General features: G+C 34.3%; 1 protein-coding gene across 1 annotated transcript in view; it reads left to right on the forward strand.

The window, feature by feature from the left end:
* CPNE8 (copine 8) overlaps nucleotides 1-19,314 on the forward strand; it is a 234,557-nt gene that overhangs the window by 164,277 nt on the left and 50,966 nt on the right. The window contains exon 14 of the mRNA XM_025930235.2: nucleotides 15,662-15,708. Within this exon, the coding sequence (XP_025786020.1) occupies nucleotides 15,662-15,708 (47 nt within the window). The remainder of the gene's footprint in view (nucleotides 1-15,661; nucleotides 15,709-19,314) is intronic.

Here is a 19,314-nt window from a genome sequence, read left to right on the forward strand (position 1 = left end):
GAGAGATTGGTACCCATTTTATATTGGAATAATCCCTTCGTGAATTGTTAGCAGTTCTGAAGTGAGGAAATTTCCTGAAAGAAAAGTCTCCTGACCTCTTCCAAGGTTGGAGATGTGAGAAGACTGTACCTTAATCACCTCCTGGGATTATAGAAGCCACAGGAAAAGAAGCAACAAGGGGCTTCCATGTATACTTTGGCAGGTCCAGAGGTTCATAGGAAGTACCTAGGAGGTTGCTTCACATCCCATCCGCATCGCCCTTTGTTAAAGAACTTCAGGAACGAACCTATGAGCAAGGAAAAAGGAGACAAATCTTTATTTAGGTTTGCAAAAGGACAACCCAACACAGTTGGTGTGCCTGTCTGAAGAGATCAAGGGAAGGTGGTGTTTTTAGAGCTTAAAACTGCAGTGATGGAGAAATTTCAGATTGCTTAGTGATTAGTTGACCTCTTTTGTTCAATATTGTGGGACAGGTCAGGAAACTTTCTGGATATCTGAACCTCAAGATGTTTATCATGCATACAGGAAATAGCTGCTCTTCCAAGAACTCTACAATAGGCGGAAGTTGCAAGATGGAGTCAGAGCTGTCAACCTCTCCCTGGACCCTTTCTCCCTCATTGCCAACTCTCCTTAGTATTCCAATGTCTATGCATATTTTTATCTTTAGAAGATGGAAAATGGCAAGTTGAATTTGTCATAAAAAATAGATTCCTAGTGTGCCTGGGTGGCGCAGTCGGTTAAGCATCCGACTTCAGCCAGGTCACGATCTCGCAGTCCGTGAGTTCGAGCCCCGCGTCAGGCTCTGGGCTGATGGCTCAGAGCCTGGAGCCTGTTTCCGATTCTGTGTCTCGCTCTCTCTCTGCCCCTCCCCCGTTCATGCTCTGTCTCTCTCTGTCCCAAAAATAAATAAATGTTGAAAAAAAAATTAAAAAAAAAAAAAAAAATAGATTCCTGTAGGGCCACCTAAGTGGCTCAGTTGAGCGTCTGACTTTGGCTCAGATCATGATCTCATGGTTCATGAATATGAGCCCCACATCAGGCTCGCTGCTGTCAGCACAGAGCCTGGAACCTGCTTCAGATTCCCTGTCCCCCTCTTTTTCTGGCCCTCCCCCCCTCTCTTAAGTAAAACATTAAAAATAGATTCCTGGGGCACCTGGGTGGCTCATTTGGTTGAGCATCCAACTTCGGCTCAGGTCATGAGCTAATAGTTCGTGGATTCAAAACCTGCGTCAGGCTCTGTGCTGATAACTCAGAGCCTGGAGCCTGCTTTGGATTTTGTGTCTCCTTCTCTCTCTGCCCCTCCCCGCTCGCTCTCTCTCTCAAAAATAAAGTAAACATTAAAAAAATAGATTCCTGGGGTGCCTGGGCGGCTCAGTCGGTTGAGTGTCTGACTTCAGTTCAGGTCATAATCTCACAGTTTGTGAGTTCAAGCCCCGCAATGGGCTCTGTGCTGACAGCTTGGAGCCTGGAGCCTGCTTTGGATTCTGTATCTCTCCTTCTCTCTGCCCCTCCCATGCTCATGCTCTGTCTCTCTCTGTCTCTCAATAATAAATAAATGTTATTAAAAAAATAGATTCCTGTCTAAGTAAACACCTTAGTAGCTATAAATAATAGTTGATAAAAAAAAGATGGTAAAACAATGGACATTCCTTAACATTCTCTTTATAAGATTTAAAAAAAAGTGCTTGCTATATCTGGCTATAATTAGTGTGTTGAAATAATGACCAGAAGCTTTAAGTGTGAAAATTTCCTTTTGGTTTTTGTTTTGTTTTCTTTTATTTGTGAGCATGTGAAATGTGTATTTACATGAAAGAAACACCCTGTATGTTTTGTCAGCAGTGCCAATCTAGTAATAGTTTGATGTGAGTCTACTAGTAAAAGACATTTTCAAAATCTGTTACCAATAAATCTCTTTTATTGGTTGTGCATATTCTCCTTTTGAGGATCCTTAGGACTAATTACGCCAAATAGGTTTTCTACAATATCTAGAACAATGATGGTCTTGACTATATCATGTTATCGTATTTTTCTGCTGCTTATAACCTCCAAGATTCTTTTTGTCTTTTTTGACTTACACACTTCCTACGTATAGGAAGTGTGTTCTGGAAGAAACACTAGTGACGTTTTTTTGCCAGGAGTCTGTATATAAATGGAGTCCCAACCTATGAGGTACACTTTGTTCTAATCATATCTTCCTGTCTTCTAATTCTTCCTTTTTTTTTTTTAACGTTTATTTATTTTTGAAACAGAGAGACAGAGCATGAACGGGGGAGGGGCAGAGAGAGAGGGAGACAGAACCAGAAGCAGGCTCCAGGCTCTGAGCCATCAGCCCAGAGCCCAACGTGGGGCTCAAACTCACAGACGTGAGATCGTGACCTGAGCTGAAGTCGGACGCTTAACCGACTGAGCCACCCAGGCGCCCCTAATTCTTCCTTTATAAGAATCCATTTTTGATTTACAAATAGGGCCAGGGAAAATAAAGGTTGAATTTCAATCTAACTGGACTTATATTACTTTATATATGAATATATTCAGAACATAAACAGAACATAAAAATGTTATTTACATATAATGTGTTATCTTCATATGTAGGTATATATATTAAATGTATTATCTTTTAAATATATTGCAATTACACACTTACCTATTATCATTATTTGTAATATGTATAATATAGAATTGTTAATAATATGGTGTTTCTTTTGATGATGAAATGCACATCAATAGACAAAATAATTATCGTAGTCTGTCTTTATGTGTCTTTGCTCTTAAGGACTTGTTAAGCAATTGAGTAAAGAATTTAAATTCTGATTTTTATTAATGATATCGTGAGGTGGTTTATCATGACACTCCTCATGACATATAATGGCAGACAAATAATTTCATATAGCCAAGTTTCAGTTTCCTACAGTTCACATGAGTCTCTGTAGTTCTATCGTTTATCTGTGAAATGATGGCATTCAACTAGATTTTCCAGCTCTTTCATGGCCTTAATGATACTTATTTTCCAGTTCTCTGAAGTTATTGTTTATATTCTTACAGAAGACTTACTCTAACCTATCAACTTACTATACAATGTAATTTGTATATAATAATAGCTAGCATCTTCTGACTACTTATGTGTCAAGCCAGAGCTAAATGCCTCATGGGAATTAACTTTAGTCATCTTTCCATTGGTCTCTTTCCCCTGGTGCTCACCTCCTTTCTCCTCTTTCTTTCATGAGTAATATTTTCATTGATAATTTTCTCTTTTTCCAAAAATCATTAAAAAGAAGCTCATTTACTTAACTTTTAGTCTGTATGTATGTAATATTTATGATCTAATTGATGTCAGTCAAAAATACAGTTTAATTTACATAGCCTAATGGAAAGTGATCGCTTAGCATGCGGAATATCTAAGAATTTTATTATTAGATATTTATGAAGATTTAAACTTGATTTAACTGTGAGTTATGGGGATTGATCAGAGTACTTACTTCATAGAATGCCTGATGGGTTCTGATTATAAGAAATGAAGGGTAAAGTTTCATGTGCCTAGCTTTCTTAAAAATTTCTGTTGGTATGAAAATAACAAATTATAGCAATTTGAGAGGAAAACACCAATATGAAAACCAAGGTAGAAGTATAGCTACAAATATCTAATCTAAATATTCAGTACATTATTTTTATTTTTATTGATAAATTTCTGTCAATTTTTTTTTCAATCTGTTCAGACATTGAAACATTTTGGCTTTCTACCCTTGCTATTAAGAAACTCAAACTCCAAGTAGATAAATGCACTGATAGTAGATAAATGCACTGATTAATAGTTTCAGTAAGTGGCTACTGACTTTTGTGAACATCAGTCAGAATTTCTTACAACTTAAAGTCTTAAAATTGTTAAATACTTGGTTTTATTTCATATTCTTCATTATTTTTTTTTCAAAAATGAAATACTTTTGTTTTTTCTTATTTTATTAGTGTTTTATATTCAGGTTTGGGGGAAAGAAGTATTATGTCTCCCAAATTTTAGGCATAAAAATATTTGTGTTTTGCATTATAAACATAAAGTGTGAGTAGTAAAAAGGAAAATTAGATAAAATGAACATAATTTAGTATGAAGCTAGATCCTCTGTAATCATACCTTCTAGAGATGATCATAGTTAGATATTTGTGTGCACAATATTCTATAATGTATATTTTGTTCATTTAAATATATTGTGTATATGTATATATCCTTGTCAGTACTTACTTAATCTATTTTAAGTTTTCCATTATATGGATGTACATGATTTAGTCTAAAATTTTTCTGTGACTGGGGCGCCTGGTTGGCTCAGATGGTTAAGCCTCTGACTTTGACTCAGGTCATGATCTCGCAGTCCATGAGGTCTAGCCCTGCACTGGGCTTGGTGCTGACAGTTGAGAGCCTGGAGCCTGCTTAGGACTCTGTGTCTCCATCTCTCTCTGCCCCTCCCCACTGGCACTCTGTCTCTGTCTCAAAAATAAACGTTAAAAAAAATTTTTTTTTAATTTTCATGATATACACTTCAGTTGCATCCATTTTATTTTCTTGTTATAAACAAGGCTGCAATGTTAAAATCCTGGTGCAAACTTTTTATGTACATTACTAAGCATATCTACAGGGACGTTTCCTAGGAAGAATGTTGTTCAATGAAACGGAATGTATATGTTATAGTTTGTTAGATATTTCTAAATTGTGTTGCTGAAAGGGTAGCAGTAATAATCATTTACACTCCGAACACTTTCATTTGTATGTGAAAGTTTACTATATCCTTACCAAATAGTGCCACTCCTTTTTTATTTTTGATGAATTGATAATGTTATAAGTCATTGTCAATATTTTTTTTTTTTTTTTTTTTTTTTTTTTTTAGAGAGAGAGAAAGAACAAGTAGGGGGAGGGGGCAGAGGGAGAGAGAGAGAGACAGAGAGAGAACCTGAAGCAGGCTCCACGCTCAGTGCAAAGCCCAATATGGTGCTTGATACCACAACCCTGGGATCGTGACCTGAGCTGAAATCAAGAGTCAGATGCTCAGCTGACTGAGCTGAGTCAGTTTTTATCCATGAAACCTCTGTTTATTAGCTCTTGTGATGTCTTTTGTAAAAGCTCATGTCTTTGGAAACCCAAGTTTCAACCCTCCCCCCCATTTTTTTTTTGTTGTTGTTGTTGTTTTGCTTTTCCTCTGCTCCTTCTTCCACCAGTTCTACCTAAAAGATTTAGTATTTTCAACTGAAGACAGAAGACAGAAAGGTAGCCGAAAGCTACATCCTTTAACTGTGGTCAAGTCTTCAGCTGAACTTCCCCAGTATTCACATCTTAGTCTTTGATTGAACTCCTCTTCAGCACACATCTAATAAGACTCTTCTTAATTTAGCCATCTGTTCTTCCCTTTTATCCTGTGATTACACTGAAGAACAATGAAATAAGCCGGCACTTTAGGCTGCAATCAGCCAAGCAACCCAAAGTAGTATTTTGGAGGTCATATTAGTACATTTGAAGATTTGTGGAATTATCAAGGTTAGCTTTTTTGAAGAGCTGCTATGCCATCTTTCCAAGTAAGTATGATATTTCTGAAGTGATTGGAACAAAGTGTTCAATTCCACTTTGTTTTTATAATGAACTGTAGTAATTACTCACTTTTAACTTGCAGGAACATGGCAATAGTTGTTACAGGTGTTTGTGGATTGTTTTATGGCTGACTTGGGTTAGCATCATTGTTGCTAATTTGGGTGGTATCAGTTCAGGGGCCTATTCATCATATTTTTTCTAATCTAGGAGAAACTCTTGTTAATTTATGATTATGCTGAACTTTAGTTGACAAGTAAAGCTAGAGGTCTTCAAAAAAGTTAAAAAAAATCATCATATACAATATGAGTAACAGTTGGTACTCTGGCTGGCTCTGGGCTATCCAAAATAAAGTTAGTTGAGATTTTCCTGCATTTATTTTGTGCTCTGCATTAATTTTGTAATATATTTCCCTTGCATGTGTAGGAGCATGAGAAAAGCAAAAGATGGCAAACAGGTGACCGATGTGGAATAACAGCTTGTGATTAAACTCTTAGAAAGGAATTCTTGAATTTCCTTTTAAAATTTCGTCTCTCTTCTTGTGTCAGCTCACAAAAAATAATTCAATAGAAAATTATAAGAACATTATTTGTTTTCTCATGAATCTAAGTAGAAATTATGCAGAGTTAAGAATGAACACATTTAAATACTAAACAAAATTATTTTCATAGTCCTTTAATATTTTCCCATTCAAAGAAACATGATAGGCCTAATTTTTAGTATTGGGTGTTCTACGTTTCCATTGCTTTAGTTGTTATTGATGTAGATATTTACATGAAAATATAACCCTGATTGTTTGTGAAGCCATACTTTCATTCACAATCTCAGTTCCTCAAATATTCTGTTTAGCTGTGATAGTCAGGTTTATGGATTCAGGCACACAGTGAGCATATGAGACCGATGCATTCTAAATCAGCCAATATTTATGCAAATATTCTCTGAAATAAAAATCTGATTTTTAGAACTTGTTTTTGGTGAAACAGTCCTGTGCTTTTCCTGGAGCATGAGACATATTCTATGACTTGAGGTCATAGAGAGGTTTATTTTCTAAGTACAAGACTAATATCTATAAAGGAGGTCTCACTGTAGAGTAATAAAAACTGCCTCTTTTGGATTGTTGAATATGAGGTCATTTTTTTAAAATTATACTCTGTACATTTATCCCAGTAGTTATTTTATTGTTTACTTATTAAGAAATCATTTTAAATATTAGAAGTCTGATATAATTAGCAACTACAGATATTTATTCAGGAATCTCTAATCTATGGCTTTGAATACCCAATAACTACTAATAAGGACAATGTGAGATTCATATAAAGTCACAACTGCTCTGAAATCTGAGATTCTGCTTTAGGGTAGCCTTATCATTATTACAATTATTATCTGTGAAATGTGTTTATTGACTTCTACAGATCTGTAAAATACATATTTCTATATTTCCAATGGATCACACTATAACTATCTCAGGGTAGAATCATAAATATTAATTTGGTTTTGTCTGCCCTTCAGTCCTCTATGTGTCTGAAGTCTTCATGAAACTCTTCACTCCGCCAGTAACATGACCAAGAACAAATATCTATAAAGTTTTCCATATCTCTTTGACTGGCAGATGAAGGAGGAAAACAGATCACAAATTCTGCATCTGAGTCTAAAATTCATGTTCACATGAAATTCATGTCAACATTGAATCCTAGTCCATGCTTTATTAGACTATTAAATGTATTAGAAACTTGCAGGACTACAGACTGTCTTTTTCTTCCTCTGAAGAAAGCCCAAACTCTCAACCAACCTCCCATGAGCTACAAAAGTCCCTACCACTTATATGGAGTGCTCACTAGTTTTGTTGGGTGTCATTTTAATTTGTCTGTTTATATGATTTATCTTCTCAAGGAGATTGGCAATTTTAAAATATTTTTAATAGAGCTAAACACCAAGTAACCACTGAATAAATCCACATTAATGAGAAAGCTATTTTAAACCTGTCTTTCTACTCTTTTTTCCCCCAAATCTCTTAGCATAATGAAACGTTATAAACAAATACGACTTTTAAACAAAGAGTGTGACAATTCAGTGACCTATGTTATAAACCCCCGTGTCTGTGTCTCTCAGACTTTATCTTCTTTCCACAATGCATACCACAATCACCAAACAAAACAGATAAATCAGGGTTTCTGGAATAAGAAAAAATGCTTTTTATGTTGCCTCTGCCAGAAATTATCTCAACTTCACTCATATCTGGGTTTGTAGTGACTTCAAGGAAAGACGAGATCAAGATTAAAACCATGGACTGTTTGTTTTCCCTCAGATCTTAGCAGAAAGGGACCATGAGAGAGGGAAATAGGTAAAACACTAAGTGGGATAATTCTGGGAAGGAATTAAAATCATAAGTAAATATTTGACAAAACGTCAGGTCAATTGCAAAGATATGGTTGCTGATAACTGAGGCAGTGCATAGTAGTGATCAAGAATTTAGGTTCTGGCATTAACTGCCTGGTCCAAATTCTAAATCTGTTTCTCGTTAGCATAACCTGTTTCCATTTATATGAAATAGGAATAAAAATAATAGTGCATATCTCATGCAGCGGCTGTGTGGATTCAGTAGCAGAGAGTTAACCCCAATAAATGCTAGCTACTATTTTTCTGAATAATTTGAACTTGTTTAAATTTCCAATGTGTCCTATCTCATTTGGTCTTCATTATATCACTGGTGGTAATTGTCCTGCTTATCAGAGACATGGAGAGAAAAAGATATATTCAAATTTACAGAGTCAATAAAAGTAATTTTTTATAGTTCACTTCTCTTTGGAGGAATTGCCAAGACATTCCCTACATTCCAATTTCAACCCAAACTCTTGATCCTGATTCTAAAATTTGTCTGAAATTATAAATAAAAGGTTTATATTCTATTTTAAAAAAAGTAAGAAGTCTTTGAGGGGATAAAAAAGCTACCTACCATTATAAGCTAATTTTAAAGGCTAACGTGGGCTTTTGATACTGCTTATTTTAAGGGTGAGTTAAATATCAGTAAGTCCTCTTATCAACAAGTTCCATAAGGATTTCTTTTCCTTAAAAATACTTGAAGCAAGTTCAATGATGTTGTAAAATGTTTGCCTTACTTTTATAAAATTGGGAGCGTTATATTGGGTAGGTTGCCTCAGGGCGCACATCTTGCCAGAACATGAAATACTGTAAGTTTTTTTTTTTCCTAACTAATCCAATTTCTTATTTGAAAACTGAATATCCCTGTCTAGGTTTTTTATAGTGTTTCTTGTTGTGGCACCCAAGTGTTTTATATTCATCAAATCAGTGGAGAGCTAAACCCTGCAACGCTGAATGGGGGTAAATCTAATAAAAACAAAGCCATTCTGCCTTCTATAAATACATTCACATAGAATATTATCATCTATAAACTAAACTAACCTAAACTAAGATTTAGAAAATAAACTTTTATGAATATTAAAACTCATAAACTTTGTTTTGGTTAATGCATGATTCTGATTTTTACATGTTTAAATGCATGCTTGAAAAGGCTAGAGATGTCCAGGTACATCTTTTAAGAGTGTGGTTTCATTAACAGCTTATGTTATTTTTCAAATGATTTTTTTCAGAGGCATTTATTTCACAGTCCAAGGAAACTGCATGTATGTTTTGTCATGAGAACTAGCACTAAGTTAGCCCAAACATTGACAATGTTTTGTATCAGGCAGTTTCTTAGTTATATTTTATGATCAGAGTATGCGCTTCTAGCCACACATTCTCTAACATAGTTCCTCTCTGGTGGGCAGTTGACCTGGTGGGCAGGTTGTGATAGAGTAGGAGAATTTTATCATTTACATTGTTTAGAATTGCTGATTTATGCTTATATTAAAATGTGGACCAAGTATTAGAAGATTAAATTATTGGTTTTAAATCATCTACAGACAATGCACTTCCTACTGTCTACACTGGTTGGGAGTTTATTACCCTATCCTTGATATACCAATGACCAACACTATGAGAAGAAGTAATGAAAAAGAAATATGTGTTAATATTAAGAGAGAACTGTCTCTTGTGACCCAGCAGAGGAAAGGATTCATATGAACCAGGAGACGATGACATGGATTCTTCAGGAGATTTGTCCTCCAGCATGTAGAGTAATTGTTATAAGCAGGTACTTCAGGGTTTTATTTTTATTAGAGGACTTCTTCAATGTAGCTCTTACCTGTTTATCATATGAGAAAGCTGGGGATCAGAGACTTGGTAATCTTGCAGAGGACTCACAACTAGCTAGCTACTTGTGACTCTGGGTTTCAAGCTCCTCAATCTATGAGTCAAAAGTTCATAGTCTTTCTACTAGGGTTCGTTACCTCTTCAGCACCTACCTCACATTAAATGGGATGCTGTTGGATAGTGCTTGCATTTTTGTTTGTTTGTTTCTTTGGGGTGATGCTTTATTGTTTATTTTGATTAGGTCAATTGTAAGATATTTTCTAAACTAGCGATTTGAAAAAACTTTGGCCATCTTGTAATACCTTTCTTGATAAGAAGCTCTTTAACTGCAAGACTCTGTGAAGTTGTACTTCAGAACCCTCTTATTGTGTTAAAAAATACTGAACTCAATCTTCAAAGTCTAGAGAAAGCACAAAAGTTTGGTAATTGATGAAAATTGGATTTAGTAAGGATCAAGAATATTAGTGTAAATAGTTGAAGAACCACATTGTTTGTCCCATTGCTTTTCATTCTTACTTTTGACATTTTACTGATCCATCAGAAATCCAGACTGTTTGGAAGGATAGAAAAGAAAATAAGGCACGAGTCATAGCTTACAGTTACTTTATGCCAAGGGATTTTGTTGCTACCCATCTGGGAGGTACCCAGATAACACCATTTTAAAAAAATCATTTATTTTTGAGAGAGAGAGTGTGTGTGTGTGTGGGGGGGGGGGGGTTGCTGAGAGAGTAGGGGACAGAGGATCAGAGGTGCAGTCTGCACTGACAGCACAGAGCCCTATGCGGGGCTTGAACTCATGAACTGTGAGATCATGACCTGAGCTGAAGTCAGAATCTTAACCGACTGAACCCCCCCCCAGGCGCCCCCCAGGTAGCACATTTCTACTGTGCTGCAGTTTGGAGTTGGGCAGGTTGGGACCTTTGTAGCCGGTATAAAGGAAAGAAAATCTGACATGGGAGAGTCAGGTTCTGAGAAATAACCTGAATCTCTGGTAGGTCCAGAAATTTGATAAGCACTGCGAGCTCCAGTTTTCAAAGAAGTATGCTAACTCAGATCCGAAAAAGCTAGCATCAATAATGGTGATAAGGGGCACCTGGGTGGCTCAGTTGGTTAAGTGTCCAACTCTTGATCTCAGGTCATGATCTCACGGTTTGTGGATTCGAGCCCCATGTCAGGCTCTGCACTGACAGTGTGAAGCCTGCTTGGGATCCTCTCTCTCTCTCTGTCTCTCTGCCCCTACCCCACTTGTGCTCTCGCTCTTTCAAAAATAAATAAATATACTTTAAAATTTAAAAAAAAATATAATTGTGATAATAAGCATCAGCTACTTATTGAGTGCCTGCTAAAGGACCGGTGCTTGTCCTCAAAACAACAATCCAAGGAAGGTTTTATTATCCTTAATTTAGTATAAATGAGCTGCAGGGAGGTTAAATAGCTTTTGCAAGATCACATTGCAAGTAGGTGAAAGTGTTTATATTTGAATTTACATTTGTGTATCTCAAAGCTTGCCATCATTCTAGATCTCACTTGCTGAGGGCAATTAATCCTTTGACTTGTTTATGGGCACGGTAAGCAGGGATTTTGAAGATGCAGCAAAATTTAGAATCAGGTAATGTTTTTGTTGTTGTAATTGTTAGGTAGTTGAACTACTTTTAAGAAAAAGGGAAAAGCTGATAAAGGAAAGGGTTTAGCCCATGGTGAGCTAGTGGTAAGAAGGGTTGGGCTGGATGATACTGGTGCCTGAGGCAAGTGAACCAGAGATTCAGGCTAGATTCTAGAACCCAAGAGAGAAAGAGAGTACATGTCGGTTTATCAAGGCAGAAGCATAGTCTTGGTGCCAGCGTGGCGAGAATAAGAGGAATATTAGAGCTAAGTGGGCATCTCAATTTCATTTAAGCATTCTAAATTCCAACAGCAGGTGAATCAGAACCTGCATTTGTCAAGATTAACTTTAAAATGGAGGATGGCAACAGTTCATCTTTCATATTGATAATGTTCAGTTTGTGTAGCTGAACAGAATTTGAAATTGGGAAGAAAATAAAACGGTCCTTCTGCACACCCCCATCACAGTTGTTGGTTCTCAAATTCATAATGACAGTTGTAAAAAAGTTGTCCAAGATAGTATTACTGTGTGTGTGTGTGCATGCACGTGCACACAGATGCATGCATATGTGTCGTTTTCTTTGACATACATATATATGCTTGTTTTCTATGGATCTTGGCTGTGCTGGTTAAATCTTCCGTCTTGACATCTGATTTGTCATTTACAGCTTTTGGAAAGGTGGCAGAGTAAAATAAGGACATTTTCCAAGTATATATTTTAGCAGTACTAGGACATATGCATTGAGAAGTCTTATGAGATGTTACTACTAACTCATGAAATTTGGCAGGCATGCCTTTATTTATACTCTATAATATAATACTCCTATCCAGGTTTCTTGAAATTCTGTTCCTTCTTGTCTGCTTCTAAAATGCAAAATGACAGCTGAAGTAACGCTTCCTAAGCAGAATGTTTCAAGGATTTGTATGATCATTTTATGAATATTCTGCCAGGAGTCATCTTGTGCGACTTCGGATGTTTTACTTTGACGCTGATTGATTTTTTTTTTTTTTCCAACATTAGGCTTCATGCAATACTAAAGAATGAAAAAGGATAACAGGATTACTGGTGCAGATGTTTTGTTTGGTTTACTTTTATGTCACAATTCATTTATCAAAGTCCTCAAGAAATCTGTCTTCTAGCTTAAAGTTATAGTATTGCTAGCAACTTTCTTTAAAATTTTATAAATTAATATTTCCAAAATACATAAAATATAACACTTGGTATAGCAAATATACATTATAATATGAATGGAAACTTGGGAATCCTGGAAATAAATAAGCTGTTATCCACAGTAAATGCACAGTTGAGTTTTAGGTTATGCTGTTGATTATGAATTCTATGATAAACTGCTGTGCTATTTTTGTCATTTTTTTAATCGTAAAAGCTACAATAGTAAATAAACTCTAGGAATTCAAGGATAGTTTTTGGTTTGCTCCTGTTTTCTTAACATAGTGCTTGGCAATCAGAAGATGCTCTATGAATGTTGAATTGTAGTTTTTTAAATGAATAAACCCAAATGGTATGATAAGAAGCTCCTTCTCTCTTTCTTTTTTCCTTCCTTCTTTTCTTTCTTTCCTTCCTTCCTTTCTTTTTTTTTTAAAGTTTTCTCTTCTTTTTTTTAATACCTCATTATTTTGGCGCTACCTAACTGGCTTGCTTTTGTAATTTAGTTTATTTAGCTAGCTAGAGGTTTTGTTAGCTAGAAGTTTCAGTCAGGTAGTTTAATAATAAACATCTACTCTTTTTTTATTCTTATATACAGTATAGTTCTTTAATAGTCATGCCTTTTCCTTATAGTTTTGCTAGGCACAGCTTTGGCTTTGAAAGGACCATTGTATCTCTGATTACTGAATTTTTTAAAATCTGCAGCTAATGCTTCTAAGAAGTTGGAGGTTATGCTACACATCCTGGGCTCTCCTGGAGAACAGATTAGAAGCAAGCATAAAATGAATGCATTCAATCATCCAATAAATACAGTGAGGTTCCAATATTGGCAAAGCATTGTGCAGACAGTGTTACAAGAGACAGTTGAATCAAGACAAGGTGTCTGTTCCTACAACTTAAGGGAGATTGAACCAAAGACTCAACTCCTAAACTGCCCTTTATAATGTGCTAAAATATATGTTCTTGAAACTCAGAGTTATTTTTCATTTTTAAAGAGGTGTCATTTGAAAAAAATAACATAAAAAGATATTTATACTGATAATTTTGTGATTTATATATTTAACAACATACTTGGTAGATGAGCTAATTTGCCGAAGCACAAGAATGTGCCCTGGCATTCTTATCATAAGGATACTTGTACAGGATCATTTTTGTTTGTAACATAATAATCACTATCTTTTATTGTGTTATTATAGTCAAGCAGTTTATAAATATCTAATTGTAGAAACAGAGTAGTATGTATAGAGTTTATGAATGTGGTCTTTGAAGTTAGATGTGAATTCAGATTTCAATACTGGCATTTATTACTTGTGTCAAAAATTATGAAGTTTGTGAGCATAGAATCCTTGTCTATAAAAGGAGAATAATGGTGTCTTTTAAAAAATATTATGAAATTAGTTGATATAAGCTATGTAAAAGCACATTTTATATGCTTATAGTATATAATGTGTATCTGTAATCCACATTATATATGTATACACACATATAAATATATAGAGATATAATATTTCATTTAGTTTTTCTGTTAGTTCTTGCTATTATTGCGTGCCAGGCACCTGACCTCTGAGGGTTTTGAAACATGACTAATGTCAGCAACTGGGTTGCTGGAATTGAAACCCTGTTCTTTCAGATGCAAAAGCTGCACCTTTCTAATACACCATACTACCCTCTATTAACACCATACTACCCTGTATTACAGTCACTTCTCTCCCTTGCACCAGAATGACGAAGCAATGTGCTGATGGTGACTGTTCTTTTCAGTTCCTCAAAGGGATTTATTATCTCAAAATGTTCTCCCAGATGTCTCAAAAATACTCTTTTTCTAAAAGTTTTTAACTCCTTTCGGTTCATACGGGTTAGTGTCATGCTCCAAATTAGCCTATATTCTTAGCCTATAAACCTAATTTCTACTGAAAAAAATTGCTTCTAGCTATAAAGAGAATCTATATTAGTTTTTATTAAATGCAAAGCACAAAAGGTTGTTCATTCCTTAGGAAAAAAAATGTGGAATATGTTTCAGTACCTGAATAGTCTAGGGATTTGGAAGCTGAATTTGTAGAAAAAGAAGGAAATATTACTATAATTTATACTCAGAGAACCACAAGGGACCCTATGCTGTAGTACCCATCATCATCATCAACCTCATCACCATCGTCATCATTATATTTGTCATCATCAGCACCATTTAAATAGCAGTTCCAAACTTTGAAGTATTTAATGAGTTTGCAATATGTCAAAAGTAATTTGTCTCTAAAAATAAGGTGATTTATAGCACTCATGTTTTCAAATGGCTTACTTTTTATATTAAATTATTTTTTAAATTAGGTGTGATTGTGTGTTATCCAAGCAATCATCTCATTGTTGCTTATTTGTGGGTTTTTTTCCCCTTGTTTGTTAAGAAAGGGGTAGAATTACATACAGAAAGAGTCAGAGATGTGTATTCAAAAGAGTGAATTTTTTTATGAAAATGCTACCTTTTAGGTTTCTATCAGAAAAAAAAGGAAAGAAAACAGAACTAACCCAGTAAAATAATTCTGGGGAACTGTGCTGAAAATTTAAACTATATATAACCAATATCATCTATATAAATATTTATCTATGTCTATAAATTCACACACAGAGGAATATTGATCAGGATCTGAAATGCTTCATTTATGAAGAAAGCAGAAGAAAGTCCTGTGTGTTCAGATTGTGGAAAGAATTGGTTTAGGAATGATATTATTAGAGATGATTTCAGCTGTGCCACACTTTTAAGGGCATAATAATTCAACAATGATTGCAAGATGGTTTTAAAAGCAAATTGATAGTAAATGCTGGCATTGGAGACTGGAAAATCGTTATTTGCAGTTTGACTTCTTTATTATACAACCCTCACTTAGTTATTGTGTTCCCAAATAGGAGCTATTTTTATTCCTGACACTCGTTTTCATATTTTACAGTTGTATGATTGTAAAGGTGTTTCGCCACGCTTTTACCTTTTAAAAATGCCTATCTTGATGCTATCCGGTATATACTGTATTTTAAGAAACTTGATGCTAAAAAAAAAATAACACAAATGGAAGTCAAACTCTTTTTTATGAGATTATTTCATTATTAATGATTCTTGTTTACTTATATTCTAGAACGCAAATCAATTTCACAGTGGCTATTGATTTTACAGCATCAAATGGTGAGTATTCTGACTATCCACTAGTAAAAAATATTAGCAATTAATTGAAAGATAGTTATTTTCATGAGTTTAGATATTTGATTCCTACATTTATATCCTTCTGAACTGTTGTTTCATATAAAATTCAGGTAATTTTTCCTTTCTTTTTACTATTATGAAATAGTTCAGGTACACAAATGACTAAAGAGAATGCAAAAAAAAAAAGCCTAATAGTCCCATTCAAATTTATTAAATATTGAAGTATTATAATTTTTATTTCACATATTTTTTAAAAAAAAATTCAGATCTAGTTAAGCCCATGGTGTGCTCTGTCCCACTCCTTCCTTCATCTTGATACATAACTATACTGTTGAAGTGTGTTGAATTATCCTCATTTTATAGTACCTTAAGTACCTGTACTTTATGCAACTCTCTTTGTTTTTACTTGAGTATTTATTTTTAAAAATTACTCATGTTAACATATTTACATTTAATTTAGAGGGAGTGTCATGTAATACCCCATTATAGATATTCATAATTTGCCTATCAAACATTTCAAAAAGAAAAGAGAGTCAGCTTTTTAAATCTTATTTTGAAGTAACTTTTTCTGAAACAGAACAATCATTTGAAATGAGTGATTATGTATCCTAATAACTTAAATCTCATTATTTAACTTTTACCAGAATTTGCCATCAATTTATATTTATCTAGTTTTTCCCCCTAAATTACTTATTGTGCTTATGGCTCTCACATTATATTCCCTTTACCTCACATTTCTCTCAGTGACTCACATTTCACAAAATAGTAGAATTTTCAGGTAAGAAAGAACCTTAGAGATCACTTACTCCAATCATCCTCTTATATAAATGAGGAAACTCATATTCATAAAATCATTTTACTAAATACATCTTGGCTTGTTAGTACTAGAATTAAGAATAGAGAGGAGACCAAAATCTAATTGAACTCACCTTTGATTAAATATTAAGTTTATTCTTCAACACTATGATTTCAAGTTAATTATTTTTATTCATGTATTTTATTTAGTAAAACATGAAACATAGAATAAAACAAAGTCTAAATGATTTAAAACACTACTTTTATTCACTAATGAACATTAGCACAACTAGAAGAGCAAGAATCTATTGAATAGGAAGACACAAGCTACTGAAACTGACTTAAAAAGACATAGACAATCTGAATAGACCTATAATAAGAGATGGAATTTGGAATAAAAAAAATACCCTCACAGTTTATCAGGGTCCATGTCCATATAAGCTTCACTGGTGAATTCTACCAAATATTTAAAGAAGAGTTGCCATCAATTCTTCACAAACTCTTACGAACAATAGAAAAGGAGAGAATACTTCCCAACTGATTCTATGAGGTTAGTATTACCTTGATATCAAAACTAGACAAAGAAAAGAAAAGAAAAACTAAACAAAACTCAACAAAACACTAGCAAACTGAACCCACCAACATATTAAGAAAATTATATATCCTAAGAAAGTAAAATTTATCTCAGGAATACAAGGTTGGCTTAGGATTCGAAAAGCAAATAACATACCATGTCAATAGAAGAAAATGTAAAAATCACATCATTCTCTCAATTGGTGCAGAAAAGAGCATTTGGCAAGATCCAACATATTTTCATGATAAAAACACTTAACAAACTAGGAATTGAAATTGACTTACTAACCTTGTGAAGGGAAAATATGAAAAACCCATACCTAGCATAGCTTAATGCTTTCCCCTAAAATGAGGAATAGGGCAAGGATGACTGCTTCTGCCACTTCTGTTCAGCATTCTACTGGAAGTTGTAGTCATGGCAATCAGGCAAGATGAAATAAAAAAAAATCCAGGTTGGAAAGGAAGAAGTAAAACTATTTCTATTTGCAGATGACATAGACTTGTGTACAAAAACCCTAAGGAATCAATTCACTAAAAATCTATTAGAACTAAGAAATGAACTTAGCAAGATGGAAAAATAAAAGATCAATATATAAAAACCTGGTCTTTTTCTACGTATTTCCAATGAAGAGTCTGAAAATGAAATTATGAAAATTCTATTGACAGTAGTATCAAAAGTAATGCAATACTTAGGAAAAATTTAACAAAGTGAGTGCAAAGTTTATACTCTAGAAACTATACTCTGAAAAAAAATTATTGAAATAAATTAAAGATCTAAATAAATAGAAAAATATACAGTTTTCATGGATTGGAAAACTCAACTGTTAAGAGGACATTTCCCAAAGCAATCAACAGATACAATGCAATCTCAGTCAAAACCTGAAAGGCCTTTTTTGAATAAATGGATGATTCAAAAATTCATATCGAAGTTCAAGGGACACAGAAGAGCCAAAGAAGACATGAAAAGAGAGAACAGAGTAGGAATGTTCATACTTCCCATTTTTGAAACTTACTGCAAAGCAACAGTAATCAAGACAGCATGATGCTGGTATAAAGATAGATACATAGTTCCATGAAGTTGAATGGCGATTCCAGGGATAAACCCATGAGACTAAGGTTAACTGATTTGAGAAAGGTGTCAAGACAATTCAATAGGGGAAAGAATAAATGGTCTTTTTAACAAACAGTGCTGGGACAACAGGATAGCCACATGCAAATGATTGAAGTTCGACCTTTTTCTCATATCAAAAACAAAATTAACACAAACTAGATCAAAGACTTAAATGTAAAGGCTAAAAGTATAAACTATTGGAAGGAAACATAGGGATACACCTTCATGATCTTGGATTTGACAGCTGATTCTTAAATGACATTAAAACACAAGTAACAAAAGAAAAAAAATTAAGTTGAACTCCATCAGAATAAAAACTCTTTTATTCTTCATAGGATACTATTAACTAAGTGAAAAGACAAACCCCAGAATGTGAGCAAATATTAGCAAATCATACATCTCATAGGGGATTTGTATCTAGAACATATAAAGAACTCTTATAATTCAATAAAAAGACAAATAACCCAATTTAAAAATGGGCAAAGGATCTGAATGACCTTTCTCCATAAAAGATGTACCCATGATCGTTAAGCACATGAAAGGATACTGAGTAAACTTAGGCATCAGGAAATGCAAATCAAAACTATAATGAGATAATATTTCACACCCACTAGAATGGCTATAATCCAGGCATAATGAGTGTTGATGAGGACGGGGAGAAATTGGAAGCCTCATGCACTGTGTGTGAGAATGTAAAATGGTGCAGCCACCTTGGAAAATACATTGGCAGTTTTTCAAGTTGTTAAACATACAGTAACCATACGACCCAGAAATTTCACCCCTAGATGAATACACAAGAAAGATGAAAACATATGTCCACACAAAACCTTGTACACAAAAGATGATAGCAGCATAATAGCCATAATGTGGAAACAGTCCAAATATTCATCAACTAATAAATGGTTTTCAAAATGTGGTATATTCATATAGGAGAATACTATTCAGGAATAAACAGGAATGAAATATGAAGTGCTGATATATAGTAGGACATAAGGAACCTTGAAATCATCATGCTAAGTGAAAGAAGCTAGTCACAAAACACTACATATTAATCTATTTATGTATAATGTCCAGAATAAGCAAATTAATAGAAACAGAAAGTAGATTAA

The sequence above is a fragment of the Puma concolor genome, chromosome B4 (assembly GCF_028749965.1).
Source record: "Puma concolor isolate L17-30 chromosome B4, mPumCon1.1.hap2, whole genome shotgun sequence".
NCBI lineage: Eukaryota > Metazoa > Chordata > Mammalia > Carnivora > Felidae > Puma > Puma concolor.